The sequence below is a fragment of the Salvelinus alpinus genome, chromosome 10, assembly GCF_045679555.1.
Source record: "Salvelinus alpinus chromosome 10, SLU_Salpinus.1, whole genome shotgun sequence".
Lineage (NCBI taxonomy): Eukaryota > Metazoa > Chordata > Actinopteri > Salmoniformes > Salmonidae > Salvelinus > Salvelinus alpinus.
The window spans coordinates 76903013-76918822 of record NC_092095.1 but is presented as its reverse complement, the minus strand read 5'-3'; the positions used below and the strand labels follow the sequence as shown (position 1 = coordinate 76918822).

General features: G+C 51.6%; 1 protein-coding gene across 1 annotated transcript in view; it reads left to right on the top strand.

The window, feature by feature from the left end:
- Positions 1-15810, top strand: part of diaph3 (diaphanous-related formin 3) — a 262445-nt gene that overhangs the window by 71683 nt on the left and 174952 nt on the right. The window contains exon 4 of the mRNA XM_071330919.1: positions 3988-4092. Coding sequence (XP_071187020.1) covers positions 3988-4092 — 105 coding nt within the window. The remainder of the gene's footprint in view (positions 1-3987; positions 4093-15810) is intronic.

Here is a 15810-nt window from a genome sequence, read left to right as displayed (position 1 = left end):
AACATGGAGATGTTCAGGGTGGATCGTACTCGGGGCTCCAACATGGAGATGTTCAGGGTGGATCGTACTCGGGGCTCCAACATGGAGATGTTCAGGGTGGATCGTACTCGGGGCTCCAACATGGAGATGTTCACACCAGATGTTCAGGGTGGATCGTACTCAGGGCTCCAACATGGAGATGTTCAGGGTGGATCGTACTCAGGGCTCCAACATGGAGATGTTCACACCAGATGTTCAGGGTGGATCGTACTCAGGGCTCCAACATGGAGATGTTCAGGGTGGATCGTACTCAGGGCTCCAACATGGAGATGTTCAGGGTGGATCGTACTCAGGGCTCCAACATGGAGATGTCCACACCAGATGTTCAGGGTGGATCGTACTCAGGGCTCCAACATGGTGATGTTCAGGGTGGATCGTACTCAGGGCTCCAACATGGTGATGTTCACACCAGATGTTCAGGGTGGATCGTACTCAGGGCTCCAACATGGAGATGTTCAGGGTGGATCGTACTCGGGGCTCCAACATGGAGATGTTCACACCAGATGTTCAGGGTGGATCGTACTCAGGTCTCCAACATGGAGATGTTCAGGGTGGATCGTACTCAGGTCTCCAACATGGAGATGTTCAGGGTGGATCGTACTCAGGGCTCCAACATGGAGATGTTCACACCAGATGTTCAGGGTGGATCGTACTCAGGGCTCCAACATGGTGATGTTCACACCAGATGTTCAGGGTGGATCGTACTCAGGGCTCCAACATGGAGATGTTCAGGGTGGATCGTACTCGGGGCTCCAACATGGAGATGTTCACACCAGATGTTCAGGGTGGATCGTACTCAGGGCTCCAACATGGAGATGTTCAGGGTGGATCGTACTCAGGGCTCCAACATGGAGATGTTCACACCAGATGTTCAGGGTGGATCGTACTCAGGGCTCCAACATGGAGATGTTCACACCAGATGTTCAGGGTGGATCGTACTCAGGTCTCCAACATGGAGATGTTCAGGGTGGATCGTACTCGGGGCTCCAACATGGAGATGTTCAGGGTGGATCGTACTCGGGGCTCCAACATGGAGATGTTCAGGGTGGATCGTACTCGGGGCTCCAACATGGAGATGTTCAGGGTGGATCGTACTCGGGGCTCCAACATGGAGATGTTCACACCAGATGTTCAGGGTGGATCGTACTCAGGGCTCCAACATGGAGATGTTCAGGGTGGATCGTACTCAGGGCTCCAACATGGAGATGTTCACACCAGATGTTCAGGGTGGATCGTACTCAGGGCTCCAACATGGAGATGTTCAGGGTGGATCGTACTCAGGGCTCCAACATGGAGATGTTCAGGGTGGATCGTACTCAGGGCTCCAACATGGAGATGTCCACACCAGATGTTCAGGGTGGATCGTACTCAGGGCTCCAACATGGTGATGTTCAGGGTGGATCGTACTCAGGGCTCCAACATGGTGATGTTCACACCAGATGTTCAGGGTGGATCGTACTCAGGGCTCCAACATGGAGATGTTCAGGGTGGATCGTACTCGGGGCTCCAACATGGAGATGTTCACACCAGATGTTCAGGGTGGATCGTACTCAGGTCTCCAACATGGAGATGTTCAGGGTGGATCGTACTCAGGTCTCCAACATGGAGATGTTCAGGGTGGATCGTACTCAGGGCTCCAACATGGAGATGTTCACACCAGATGTTCAGGGTGGATCGTACTCAGGGCTCCAACATGGTGATGTTCACACCAGATGTTCAGGGTGGATCGTACTCAGGGCTCCAACATGGAGATGTTCAGGGTGGATCGTACTCGGGGCTCCAACATGGAGATGTTCACACCAGATGTTCAGGGTGGATCGTACTCAGGGCTCCAACATGGAGATGTTCAGGGTGGATCGTACTCAGGGCTCCAACATGGAGATGTTCACACCAGATGTTCAGGGTGGATCGTACTCAGGGCTCCAACATGGAGATGTTCACACCAGATGTTCTGGGTGGATCGTACTCAGGTCTCCAACATGGAGATGTTCAGGGTGGATCGTACTCGGGGCTCCAACATGGAGATGTTCAGGGTGGATCGTACTCGGGGCTCCAACATGGAGATGTTCAGGGTGGATCGTACTCGGGGCTCCAACATGGAGATGTTCAGGGTGGATCGTACTCGGGGCTCCAACATGGAGATGTTCACACCAGATGTTCAGGGTGGATCGTACTCAGGGCTCCAACATGGAGATGTTCAGGGTGGATCGTACTCAGGGCTCCAACATGGAGATGTTCACACCAGATGTTCAGGGTGGATCGTACTCAGGGCTCCAACATGGAGATGTTCAGGGTGGATCGTACTCAGGGCTCCAACATGGAGATGTTCAGGGTGGATCGTACTCAGGGCTCCAACATGGAGATGTCCACACCAGATGTTCAGGGTGGATCGTACTCAGGGCTCCAACATGGTGATGTTCAGGGTGGATCGTACTCAGGGCTCCAACATGGTGATGTTCACACCAGATGTTCAGGGTGGATCGTACTCAGGGCTCCAACATGGAGATGTTCAGGGTGGATCGTACTCGGGGCTCCAACATGGAGATGTTCACACCAGATGTTCAGGGTGGATCGTACTCAGGGCTCCAACATGGAGATGTTCAGGGTGGATCGTACTCAGGGCTCCAACATGGAGATGTTCACACCAGATGTTCAGGGTGGATCGTACTCAGGGCTCCAACATGGAGATGTTCAGGGTGGATCGTACTCAGGGCTCCAACATGGAGATGTTCACACCAGATGTTCAGGGTGGATCGTACTCAGGGCTCCAACATGGAGATGTTCAGGGTGGATCGTACTCAGGGCTCCAACATGGAGATGTTCACACCAGATGTTCAGGGTGGATCGTACTCAGGGCTCCAACATGGTGATGTTCAGGGTGGATCGTACTCAGGGCTCCAACATGGTGATGTTCAGGGTGGATCGTACTCGGGGCTCCAACATGGAGATGTTCACACCAGATGTTCAGGGTGGATCGTACTCAGGGCTCCAACATGGAGATGTTCAGGGTGGATCGTACTCAGGGCTCCAACATGTCCTTTAATGTTTCACCAGTTCAGCTCTGTTACTGGGAGACAACCGCTCATTGGGCTTCAACTTTTAACCTGCCTAACATATATTTATCTCTCTCCCTCTCTCCACATTTCTCTCTCTCTCCACATTTCTCTCTCTCTCCACATTTCTCTCTCTCTCTACACCCCTCTCTCTCTCTCTACACCCCTCTCTCTCTCTCTACACCCCTCTCTCTCTCTCTACACCCCCCTCTCTCTCTCTCTCTACACCTCTCTCTCTCTCTACACCTCTCTCTCTCTCTCTCTCTCTACACCCCTCTCTCTACACCCCTCTCTCTACACCCCTCTCTCTCTCTCTACACCCCTCTCTCTCTCTCTCTCTCTCTCTCTCTCTCTCTCTCTCTACACCTCTCTCTCTACACCCCTCTCTCTCTCTCTACACCTCTCTCTCTCTCTACACCTCTCTCTCTACACCCCTCTCTCTCTCTCTACACCTCTCTCTCTCTCTACACCTCTCTCTCTCTCTCTCTCTCTCTCTCTCTCTCTCTCTCTACACCTCTCTCTCTACACCCCTCTCTCTCTCTCTACACCCCTCTCTCTCTCTACCCCCCTCTCTCTCTCTCTCTACACCTCTCTCTCTCTCTCTACACCCCTCTCTCTCTCTCTACACCCCTCTCTCTCTCTCTACACCCCTCTCTCTCTCTACACCCCCCTCTCTCTCTCTACACCCCTCTCTCTCTCTCTACACCCCCCTCTCTCTCTCTCTCTCCCCCCCTCTCTCTCTACACCCCCCTCTCTCTCTCTCTACACCCCTCTCTCTCTCTCTCTCTCTCTACACCTCTCTCTCTCTCCACATTTCTCTCTCTCCACATTTCTCTCTCTCTCCACATTTCTCTCTCTCTCTCTCTCTCTCTCTCTCCACATTTCTCTCTCCCAGGAGGATATGAACCTGAATGAGGACAAGAAGGCTCCTCTGAGAGAGAAAGATCTGACCACCAAGAGAGAGATGGTTATCCAGTACATTGTTACTGCCTCCAAAACAGTAGGTGGAGATTTACTGTTCTTAATGTGGTAGGAAACTGAGGCTTGTAGTGGTGGGGGCTAGAGACAGTAGGGGGAGATTTACTGTTCCTGATGTGGTAGGAAACTGAGGCTTGTAGAGGTGGGGGGCTAGAGACAGTAGGTGGAGATTTACTGTTCCTAGTGTGGTAGGAAACTGAGGCTTGTAGAGGTGGGGGGCTAGAGACAGTAGGGGGGGATTTACTGTTCCTAATGTGGTAGGAAACTGAGGCTTGTAGTGGTGGGGGGCTAGAGACAGTAGGGGGGGATTTACTGTTCCTAATGTGGTAGGAAACTGAGGCTTGTAGTGGTGGGGGGCTAGAGACAGTAGGGGGGGATTTACTGTTCTTAATGTGGTAGGAAACTGAGGCTTGTAGTGGTGGGGGGCTAGAGACAGTAGGGGGGGATTTACTGTTCCTAATGTGGTAGGAAACTGAGGCTTGTAGTGGTGGGGGGCTAGAGACAGTAGGGGGGGATTTACTGTTCCTCATGTGGTAGGAAACTGAGGCTTGTAGTGGTGGGGGCTAGAGACAGTAGGGGGGGATTTACTGTTCCTGATGTGGTAGGAAACTGAGGCTTGTAGAGGTGGGGGGCTAGAGACAGTAGGGGGGGATTTACTGTTCCTAATGTGGTAGGAAACTGAGGCTTGTAGTGGTGGGGGGCTAGAGACAGTAGGGGGGATTTACTGTTCCTAGTGTGGTAGGAAACTGAGGCTTGTAGAGGTGGGGGGCTAGAGACAGTAGGGGGGGATTTACTGTTCCTGATGTGGTAGGAAACTGAGGCTTGTAGTGGTGGGGGCTAGAGACAGTAGGGGGGGATTTACTGTTCCTAATGTGGTAGGAAACTGAGGCTTGTAGTGGTGGGGGCTAGAGACAGTAGGGGGGATTTACTGTTCCTAGTGTGGTAGGAAACTGAGGCTTGTAGTGGTGGGGGCTAGAGACAGTAGGGGGGGATTTACTGTTCTTAATGTGGTAGGAAACTGAGGCTAGTAGTGGTGGGGGCTAGAGACAGTAGGGGGAGATTTACCGTTCCTAATGTGGTAGGAAACTGAGGCTTGTAGTGGTGGGGGGCTAGAGACAGTAGGAGATTTACTGTTCTTAATGTGGTAGGAAACTGAGGCTTGTAGTGGTGGGGGCTAGAGACAGTAGGGGGGGATTTACTGTTCCTAATGTGGTAGGAAACTGAGGCTTGTAGAGGTGGGGGGCTAGAGACAGTAGGGGGGGATTTACTGTTCCTAGTGTGGTAGGAAACTGAGGCTTGTAGTGGTGGGGGCTAGAGACAGTAGGGGGGGATTTACTGTTCCTCATGTGGTAGGAAACTGAGGCTTGTAGTGGTGGGGGGCTAGAGACAGTAGGAGATTTACTGTTCTTAATGTGGTAGGAAACTGAGGCTTGTAGTGGTGGGGGCTAGAGACAGTAGGGGGGGATTTACTGTTCCTAATGTGGTAGGAAACTGAGGCTTGTAGTGGTGGGGGCTAGAGACAGTAGGAGATTTACTGTTCTTAATGTGGTAGGAAACTGAGGCTTGTAGTGGTGGGGGCTAGAGACAGTAGGGGGGGATTTACTGTTCCTAATGTGGTAGGAAACTGAGGCTTGTAGTGGTGGGGGCTATAGACAGTAGGGGGGGATTTACTGTTCCTAATGTGGTAGGAAACTGAGGCTTGTAGTGGTGGGGGCTAGAGACAGTAGGAGATTTACTGTTCTTAATGTGGTAGGAAACTGAGGCTTGTAGTGGTGGGGGCTAGAGACAGTAGGGGGGGATTTACTGTTCCTAATGTGGTAGGAAACTGAGGCTTGTAGTGGTGGGGGCTAGAGACAGTAGGTGATTTACTGTTCCTAGTGTGGTAGGAAACTGAGGCTTGTAGTGGTGGGGGCTAGAGACAGTAGGGGGGGATTTACTGTTCCTCATGTGGTAGGAAACTGAGGCTTGTAGTGGTGGGGGCTAGAGACAGTAGGTGATTTACTGTTCCTAGTGTGGTAGGAAACTGAGGCTTGTAGTGGTGGGGGCTAGAGACAGTAGGTGATTTACTGTTCCTAGTGTGGTAGGAAACTGAGGCTTGTAGTGGTGGGGGCTAGAGACAGTAGGTGATTTACTGTTCCTAATGTGGTAGGAAACTGAGGCTTGTAGTGGTGGGGGCTAGAGACAGTAGGTGATTTACTGTTCCTAATGTGGTAGGAAACTGAGGCTTGTAGTGGTGGGGGGCTAGAGACAGTAGGTGATTTACTGTTCCTAGTGTGGTAGGAAACTGAGGCTTGTAGTGGTGGGGGGCTAGAGACAGTAGGGGGGGATTTACTGTTCCTAATGTGGTAGGAAACTGAGGCTTGTAGTGGTGGGGGGCTAGAGACAGTAGGGGGGGATTTACTGTTCCTAATGTGGTAGGAAACTGAGGCTTGTAGTGGTGTGGGGCTAGAGACAGTAGGGGGGGATTTACTGTTCCTAATGTGGTAGGAAACTGAGGCTTGTAGTGGTGGGGGCTAGAGACAGTAGGGGGAGATTTACTGTTCCTAATGTGGTAGGAAACTGAGGCTTGTAGTGGTGGGGGCTAGAGACAGTAGGGGGGGATTTACTGTTCCTAATGTGGTAGGAAACTGAGGCTTGTAGTGGTGGGGGCTAGAGACAGTAGGGGGGGATTTACTGTTCCTAATGTGGTAGGAAACTGAGGCTTGTAGTGGTGGGGGCTAGAGACAGTAGGGGGGGATTTACTGTTCCTAATGTGGTAGGAAACTGAGGCTTGTAGTGGTGGGGGCTAGAGACAGTAGGGGGGGATTTACTGTTCCTAATGTGGTAGGAAACTGAGGCTTGTAGTGGTGGGGGCTAGAGACAGTAGGGGGAGATTTACTGTTCCTAGTGTGGTAGGAAACTGAGGCTTGTAGTGGTGGGGGGCTAGAGACAGTAGGGGGGGATTTACTGTTCCTAATGTGGTAGGAAACTGAGGCTTGTAGTGGTGGGGGCTAGAGACAGTAGGGGGAGATTTACTGTTCCTAATGTGGTAGGAAACTGAGGCTTGTAGTGGTGGGGGCTAGAGACAGTAGGGGGAGATTTACTGTTCCTAATGTGGTAGGAAACTGAGGCTTGTAGTGGTGGGGGGCTAGAGACAGTAGGGGGGGATTTACTGTTCCTAATGTGGTAGGAAACTGAGGCTTGTAGTGGTGGGGGCTAGAGACAGTAGGGGGGGATTTACTGTTCCTAATGTGGTAGGAAACTGAGGCTTGTAGTGGTGGGGGGCTAGAGACAGTAGGGGGAGATTTACTGTTCCTAATGTGGTAGGAAACTGAGGCTTGTAGTGGTGGGGGCTAGAGACAGTAGGGGGGGATTTACTGTTCCTAGTGTGGTAGGAAACTGAGGCTTGTAGTGGTGGGGGCTAGAGACAGTAGGGGGAGATTTACTGTTCTTAATGTGGTAGGAAACTGAGGCTTGTAGTGGTGGGGGCTAGAGACAGTAGGAGATTTACTGTTCCTAATGTGGTAGGAAACTGAGGCTTGTAGTGGTGGGGGCTAGAGACAGTAGGGGATTTACTGTTCCTAATGTGGTAGGAAACTGAGGCTTGTAGAGGTGGGGGCTAGAGACAGTAGGAGATTTACTGTTCCTAATGTGGTAGGAAACTGAGGCTTGTAGAGGTGGGGGCTAGAGACAGTAGGGGATTTACTGTTCCTAATGTGGTAGGAAACTGAGGCTTGTAGAGGTGGGGGCTAGAGACAGTAGGGGATTTACTGTTCCTAATGTGGTAGGAAACTGAGGCTTGTAGAGGTGGGGGGCTAGAGACAGTAGGGGGAGATTTACTGTTCCTAATGTGGTAGGAAACTGAGGCTTGTAGTGGTGGGGGCTAGAGACAGTAGGAGATTTACTGTTCCTAATGTGGTAGGAAACTGAGGCTTGTAGAGGTGGGGGCTAGAGACAGTAGGGGATTTACTGTTCCTAATGTGGTAGGAAACTGAGGCTTGTAGTGGTGGGGGCTAGAGACAGTAGGGGGAGATTTACTGTTCCTAATGTGGTAGGAAACTGAGGCTTGTAGTGGTGGGGGCTAGAGACAGTAGGGGGAGATTTACTGTTCCTAATGTGGTAGGAAACTGAGGCTTGTAGAGGTGGGGGGCTAGAGACAGTAGGGGGAGATTTACTGTTCCTCATGTGGTAGGAAACTGAGGCTTGTAGAGGTGGGGGGCTAGAGACAGTAGGGGGAGATTTACTGTTCCTAATGTGGTAGGAAACTGAGGCTTGTAGTGGTGGGGGCTAGAGACAGTAGGGGGAGATTTACTGTTCCTAATGTGGTAGGAAACTGAGGCTTGTAGTGGTGGGGGCTAGAGACAGTAGGGGGAGATTTACTGTTCCTAATGTGGTAGGAAACTGAGGCTTGTAGAGGTGGGGGGCTAGAGACAGTAGGGGGGGATTTACTGTTCCTAATGTGGTAGGAAACTGAGGCTTGTAGAGGTGGGGGGCTAGAGACAGTAGGGGGGGATTTACTGTTCCTAATGTGGTAGGAAACTGAGGCTTGTAGTGGTGGGGGCTAGAGACAGTAGGGGGGGATTTACTGTTCCTAATGTGGTAGGAAACTGAGGCTTGTAGTGGTGGGGGCTAGAGACAGTAGGGGGAGATTTACTGTTCCTAATGTGGTAGGAAACTGAGGCTTGTAGAGGTGGGGGGCTAGAGACAGTAGGGGGAGATTTACTGTTCCTAGTGTGGTAGGAAACTGAGGCTTGTAGTGGTGGGGGCTAGAGACAGTAGGGGGGGATTTACTGTTCCTAGTGTGGTAGGAAACTGAGGCTTGTAGTGGTGGGGGCTAGAGACAGTAGGGGGGGATTTACTGTTCCTAGTGTGGTAGGAAACTGAGGCTTGTAGTGGTGGGGGCTAGAGACAGTAGGGGGGGATTTACTGTTCCTGATGTGGTAGGAAACTGAGGCTTGTAGAGGTGGGGGCTAGAGACAGTAGGGGGAGATTTACTGTTCCTAATGTGGTAGGAAACTGAGGCTTGTAGTGGTGGGGGCTAGAGACAGTAGGGGGGGATTTACTGTTCCTAATGTGGTAGGAAACTGAGGCTTGTAGTGGTGTGGGGCTAGAGACAGTAGGGGGAGATTTACTGTTCCTAATGTGGTAGGAAACTGAGGCTTGTAGTGGTGGGGGCTAGAGACAGTAGGGGGGGATTTACTGTTCCTGATGTGTTAGGAAACTGAGGCTTGTAGTGGTGTGGGACTAGAGACAGTAGGGGGGGATTTACTGTTCCTAATGTGGTAGGAAACTGAGGCTTGTAGTGGTGTGGGGCTAGAGACAGTAGGGGGGGATTTACTGTTCCTAATGTGGTAGGAAACTGAGGCTTGTAGTGGTGGGGGCTAGAGACAGTAGGGGGGGATTTACTGTTCCTGATGTGGTAGGAAACTGAGGCTTGTAGTGGTGTGGGACTAGAGACAGTAGGGGGGGATTTACTGTTCCTAATGTGGTAGGAAACTGAGGCTTGTAGTGGTGTGGGGCTAGAGACAGTAGGGGGGGATTTACTGTTCCTAATGTGGTAGGAAACTGAGGCTTGTAGAGGTGGGGACTAGAGACAGTAGGGGGGGATTTACTGTTCCTCATGTGGTAGGAAACTGAGGCTTGTAGAGGTGGGGGGCTAGAGACAGTAGGTGATTTACTGTTCCTAGTGTGGTAGGAAACTGAGGCTTGTAGTGGTGGGGGCTAGAGACAGTAGGGGGGGATTTACTGTTCCTAATGTGGTAGGAAACTGAGGCTTGTAGTGGTGGGGGCTAGAGACAGTAGGGGGAGATTTACTGTTCCTAATGTGGTAGGAAACTGAGGCTTGTAGTGGTGGGGGGCTAGAGACAGTAGGGGGGGATTTACTGTTCCTAATGTGGTAGGAAACTGAGGCTTGTAGTGGTGGGGGCTAGAGACAATAGGGGGAGATTTACTGTTCTTAATGTGGTAGGAAACTGAGGCTTGTAGTGGTGTGGGGCTAGAGACAGTAGGGGGAGATTTACTGTTCCTAGTGTGGTAGGAAACTGAGGCTTGTAGTGGTGTGGGGCTAGAGACAGTAGGGGGGGATTTACTGTTCTTAATGTGGTAGGAAACTGAGGCTTGTAGTGGTGTGGGGCTAGAGACAGTAGGGGGAGATTTACTGTTCTTAATGTGGTAGGAAACTGAGGCTTGTAGTGGTGTGGGGCTAGAGACAGTAGGGGGAGATTTACTGTTCTTAATGTGGTAGGAAACTGAGGCTTGTAGTGGTGTGGGGCTAGAGACAGTAGGGGGAGATTTACTGTTCTTAATGTGGTAGGAAACTGAGGCTTGTAGTGGTGTGGGGCTAGAGACAGTAGGGGGAGATTTACTGTTCTTAATGTGGTAGGAAACTGAAGCTTGTAGTGGTGGGGGGCTAGAGACAGTAGGGGGGGATTTACTGTTCCTAATGTGGTAGGAAACTGAGGCTTGTAGTGGTGGGGGGCTAGAGACAGTAGGGGGGGATTTACTGTTCCTAATGTGGTAGGAAACTGAGGCTTGTAGTGGTGTGGGGCTAGAGACAGTAGGGGGGGATTTACTGTTCCTAATGTGGTAGGAAACTGAGGCTTGTAGTGGTGGGGGCTAGAGACAGTAGGGGGAGATTTACTGTTCTTAATGTGGTAGGAAACTGAGGCTTGTAGTGGTGTGGGGCTAGAGACAGTAGGGGGGGATTTACTGTTCCTAATGTGGTAGGAAACTGAGGCTTGTAGAGGTGGGGACTAGAGACAGTAGGGGGAGATTTACTGTTCCTAATGTGGTAGGAAACTGAGGCTTGTAGTGGTGGGGGCTAGAGACAGTAGGGGGGGATTTACTGTTCCTCATGTGGTAGGAAACTGAGGCTTGTAGAGGTGGGGGGCTAGAGACAGTAGGTGATTTACTGTTCCTAGTGTGGTAGGAAACTGAGGCTTGTAGTGGTGGGGGCTAGAGACAGTAGGGGGGGATTTACTGTTCCTAATGTGGTAGGAAACTGAGGCTTGTAGTGGTGGGGGCTAGAGACAGTAGGGGGAGATTTACTGTTCCTAATGTGGTAGGAAACTGAGGCTTGTAGTGGTGGGGGGCTAGAGACAGTAGGGGGGGATTTACTGTTCCTAATGTGGTAGGAAACTGAGGCTTGTAGTGGTGGGGGCTAGAGACAGTAGGGGGAGATTTACTGTTCTTAATGTGGTAGGAAACTGAGGCTTGTAGTGGTGTGGGGCTAGAGACAGTAGGGGGAGATTTACTGTTCCTAGTGTGGTAGGAAACTGAGGCTTGTAGTGGTGTGGGGCTAGAGACAGTAGGGGGGGATTTACTGTTCTTAATGTGGTAGGAAACTGAGGCTTGTAGTGGTGTGGGGCTAGAGACAGTAGGGGGAGATTTACTGTTCTTAATGTGGTAGGAAACTGAGGCTTGTAGTGGTGTGGGGCTAGAGACAGTAGGGGGAGATTTACTGTTCTTAATGTGGTAGGAAACTGAGGCTTGTAGTGGTGTGGGGCTAGAGACAGTAGGGGGAGATTTACTGTTCTTAATGTGGTAGGAAACTGAGGCTTGTAGTGGTGTGGGGCTAGAGACAGTAGGGGGAGATTTACTGTTCTTAATGTGGTAGGAAACTGAAGCTTGCAGTGGTGGGGGGCTAGAGACAGTAGGGGGGGATTTACTGTTCCTAATGTGGTAGGAAACTGAGGCTTGTAGTGGTGGGGGGCTAGAGACAGTAGGGGGGGGTTTACTGTTCCTAATGTGGTAGGAAACTGAGGCTTGTAGTGGTGGGGGCTAGAGACAGTAGGGGGGGATTTACTGTTCCTAATGTGGTAGGAAACTGAGGCTTGTAGTGGTGGGGGCTAGAGACAGTAGGGGGGGATTTACTGTTCCTAATGTGGTAGGAAACTGAGGCTAGTAGTGGTGTGGGGCTAGAGACAGTAGGTGTGTTGCTAGGGACAGTGTGTGTGTGTGTGTGTGTGTGTGTGTGTGTGTGACTAGGGATAGTGTGTGTGTGACTAGGGACAGTGTGTGTGTGTGTGTGACTAGGGACAGTGTGTGTGTGTGTGACTAGGGACAGTGTGTGTGTGTGTGACTAGGGACAGTGTGTGTGTGTGTGGCCAGGGACAGTGTGTGTGTGTGTGGCCAGGGACAGTGTGTGTGTGTGTGGCCAGGGACAGTGTGTGTGTGTGTGGCCAGGGACAGTGTGTGTGTGTGTGGCCAGGGACTGTGTGTGTGGCTAGGGACTGTGTGTGTGGCTAGGGACTGTGTGTGTGTGGCTAGGGACTGTGTGTGTGGCTAGGGACTGTGTGTGTGTGTGGGGCTAGGGACAGTGTGTGTGTGTGGGGCTAGGGACAGTGTGTGTGTGTGTGGCTAGGGACTGTGTGTGTGTGTGGCTAGGGACTGTGTGTGTGTGTGGCTAGGGACTGTGTGTGTGTGTGTGGCTAGGGACTGTGTGTGTGTGTGTGGCTAGGGACTGTGTGTGTGTGGCTAGGGACTGTGTGTGTGTGTGTGTGACTAGGGACACTGTGTGTGTGTGTGTGTGTGTGGCTAGGGACAGTGTGTGTGTGGCTAGGGACAGTGTGTGTGTGGGGCTAGGGACAGTGTGTGTGTGTGGGGCTAGGGACAGTGTGTGTGTGTGGGGCTAGGGACTGTGTGTGGGGCTAGGGACTGTGTGTGGGGCTAGGGACTGTGTGTGTGTGTGTGGCTAGGGACAGTGTGTGTGTGTGGCTAGGGACAGTGTGTGTGTGGGGCTAGGGACAGTGTGTGTGTGTGTGGGGGGCTAGGGACAGTGTGTGTGTGTGGGGCTAGTGACAGTGTGTGTGTGTGTGTGTGGTTAGGGACTGTGTGTGTGTGGGGCTAGGGACAGTGTGTGTGTGTGGGGCTAGGGACAGTGTGTGTGTGTGGGGCTAGAGACAGTGTGTGTGGGGCTAGGGACAGTGTGTGTGTGTGTGTGGTTAGGGACTGTGTGTGTGGGGCTAGGGACAGTGTGTGTGTGTGTGTGGTTAGGGACTGTGTATGTGTGTGTGGTTAGGGACTGTGTGTGTGTGGTTAGGGACTGTGTATGTGTGTGTGGTTAGGGACTGTGTGTGTGTGTGGGGCTAGGGACTGTGTGTGTGTGTGTGTGTGGGGCTAGGGACAGTGTGTGTGTGTGTGGTTAGGGACTGTGTGTGTGTGGTTAGGGACTGTGTGTGTGTGGGGAACATCACTACCTCTTTTAACCCTGTCACTTCTAACTGGCTGGTTCTGTTCCTGTTACCTTAATATCCCAATGGGCCTGGCTCGTACCAGGGTGGTCTCTCTGCTCTGTGTGGTTCAGGCCTGGCTCGTACCAGGGTGGTGTCTCTGCTCTGTGTGGTTCAGGCCTGGCTCGTACCAGGGTGGTGTCTCTGCTCTGTGTGGTTCAGGCCTGGCTCGTACCAGGGTGGTGTCTCTGCTCTGTGTGGTTCAGGCCTGGCTCGTACCAGGGTGGTGTCTCTGCTCTGTGTGGCTCTGTGTGGTTAAATATCCCCTGTTGGTCTGTTACACCATGACAGGGTTTCACTGCAGTCGGTCCTCCGTGTTAAATATCCCCTGTTGGTCTGTTACACCATGACAGGGTTTCACTGCAGTCGGTCCTCCGTGTTAAATATCCCCTGTTGGTCTGTTACACCATGACAGGGTTTCACTGCAGTCGGTCCTCCGTGTTAAATATCCCCTGTTGGTCTGTTACACCAAGACAGGGTTTCACTGCAGTCGGTCCTCCGTGTTAAATATCCCCTGTTGGTCTGTTACACCAAGACAGGGTTTCACTGCAGTCGGTCCTCCGTGTTAAATATCCCCTGTTGGCCTGTTACACCATGACAGGGTTTCACTGCAGTTGGTCCTCCGTGTTAAATATCCCCTGTTGGTCTGTTACACCATGACAGGGTTTCACTGCAGTCGGTCCTCCGTGTTAAATATCCCCTGTCGGTCTGTTACACCATGACAGGGTTTCACTGCAGTCGGTCCTCCGTGTTAAATATCCCCTGTTGGACTTTTACACCATGACAGGGTTTCACTGCAGTCGGTCCTCCGTGTTAAATATCCCCTGTTGGTCTGTTACACCATGACAGGGTTTCACTGCAGTCGGTCCTCCGTGTTAAATATCCCCTGTTGGTCTGTTACACCATGACAGGGTTTCACTGCAGTCGGTCCTCCGTGTTAAATATCCCCTGTTGGTCTGTTACACCATGACAGGGTTTCACTGCAGTCGGTCCTCCGTGTTAAATATCCCCTGTTGGTCTGTTACACCATGACAGGGTTTCGCTGCAGTCGGTCCTCCGTGTTAAATATCCCCTGTTGGTCTGTTACACCAAGACAGGGTTTCGCTGCAGTCGGTCCTCCGTGTTAAATATCCCCTGTTGGTCTGTTACACCATGACAGGGTTTCACTGCAGTCGGTCCTCCGTGTTAAATATCCCCTGTTGGTCTGTTACACCATGACAGGGTTTCGCTGCAGTCGGTCCTCCGTGTTAAATATCCCCTGTTGGTCTGTTACACCAAGACAGGGTTTCGCTGCAGTCAGTCCTCTGTGTTAAATATCCCCTGTTGGTCTGTTACACCATGACAGGGTTTCGCTGCAGTCGGTCCTCCGTGTTAAATATCCCCTGTTGGTCTGTTACACCAAGACAGGGTTTCGCTGCAGTCGGTCCTCCGTGTTAAATATCCCCTGTTGGTCTGTTACACCATGACAGGGTTTCGCTGCAGTCGGTCCTCCGTGTTAAATATCCCCTGTTGGTCTGTTACACCAAGACAGGGTTTCGCTGCAGTCGGTCCTCTGTGTTAAATATCCCCTGTTGGTCTGTTACACCATGACAGGGTTTCGCTGCAGTCGGTCCTCCGTGTTAAATATCCCCTGTTGGTCTGTTACACCAAGACAGGGTTTCACTGAAGTCGGTCCTCCGTGTTAAATATCCCCTGTTGGTCTGTTACACCAAGACAGGGTTTCACTGAAGTCGGTCCTCCGTGTTAAATATCCCCTGTTGGTCTGTTACACCATGACAGGGTTTCACTGCAGTCGGTCCTCCGTGTTAAATATCCCCTGTTGGTCTGTTACACCATGACAGGGTTTCACTGCAGTCGGTCCTCCGTGTTAAATATCCCCTGTTGGTCTGTTACACCATGACAGGGTTTCACTGCAGTCGGTCCTCCGTGTTAAATATCCCCTGTTGGTCTGTTACACCATGACAGGGTTTCACTGCAGTCGGTCCTCCGTGTTAAATATCCCCTGTTGGTCTGTTACACCATGACAGGGTTTCACTGCAGTCGGTCCTCCGTGTTAAATATCCCCTGTTGGTCTGTTACACCATGACAGGGTTTCACTGCAGTCGGTCCTCCGTGTTAAATATCCCCTGTTGGTCTGTTACACCATGACAGGGTTTCACTGCAGTCGGTCCTCCGTGTTAAATATCCCCTGTTGGTCTGTTACACCATGACAGGGTTTCACTGCAGTCGGTCCTCCGTGTTAAATATCCCCTGTTGGTCTGTTACACCATGACAGGGTTTCACTGCAGTCGGTCCTCCGTGTTAAATATCCCCTGTTGGTCTGTTACACCATGACAGGGTTTCACTGCAGTCGGTCCTCCGTGTTAAATATCCCCTGTTGGTCTGTTACACCATGACAGGGTTTCACTGCAGTCGGTCCTCCGTGTTAAATATCCCCTGTTGGTCTGTTACACCATGACAGGGTTTCACTGCAGTCGGTCCTCCGTGTTAAATATCCTCTGTTGGTCTGTTACACCATGACAGGGTTTCAC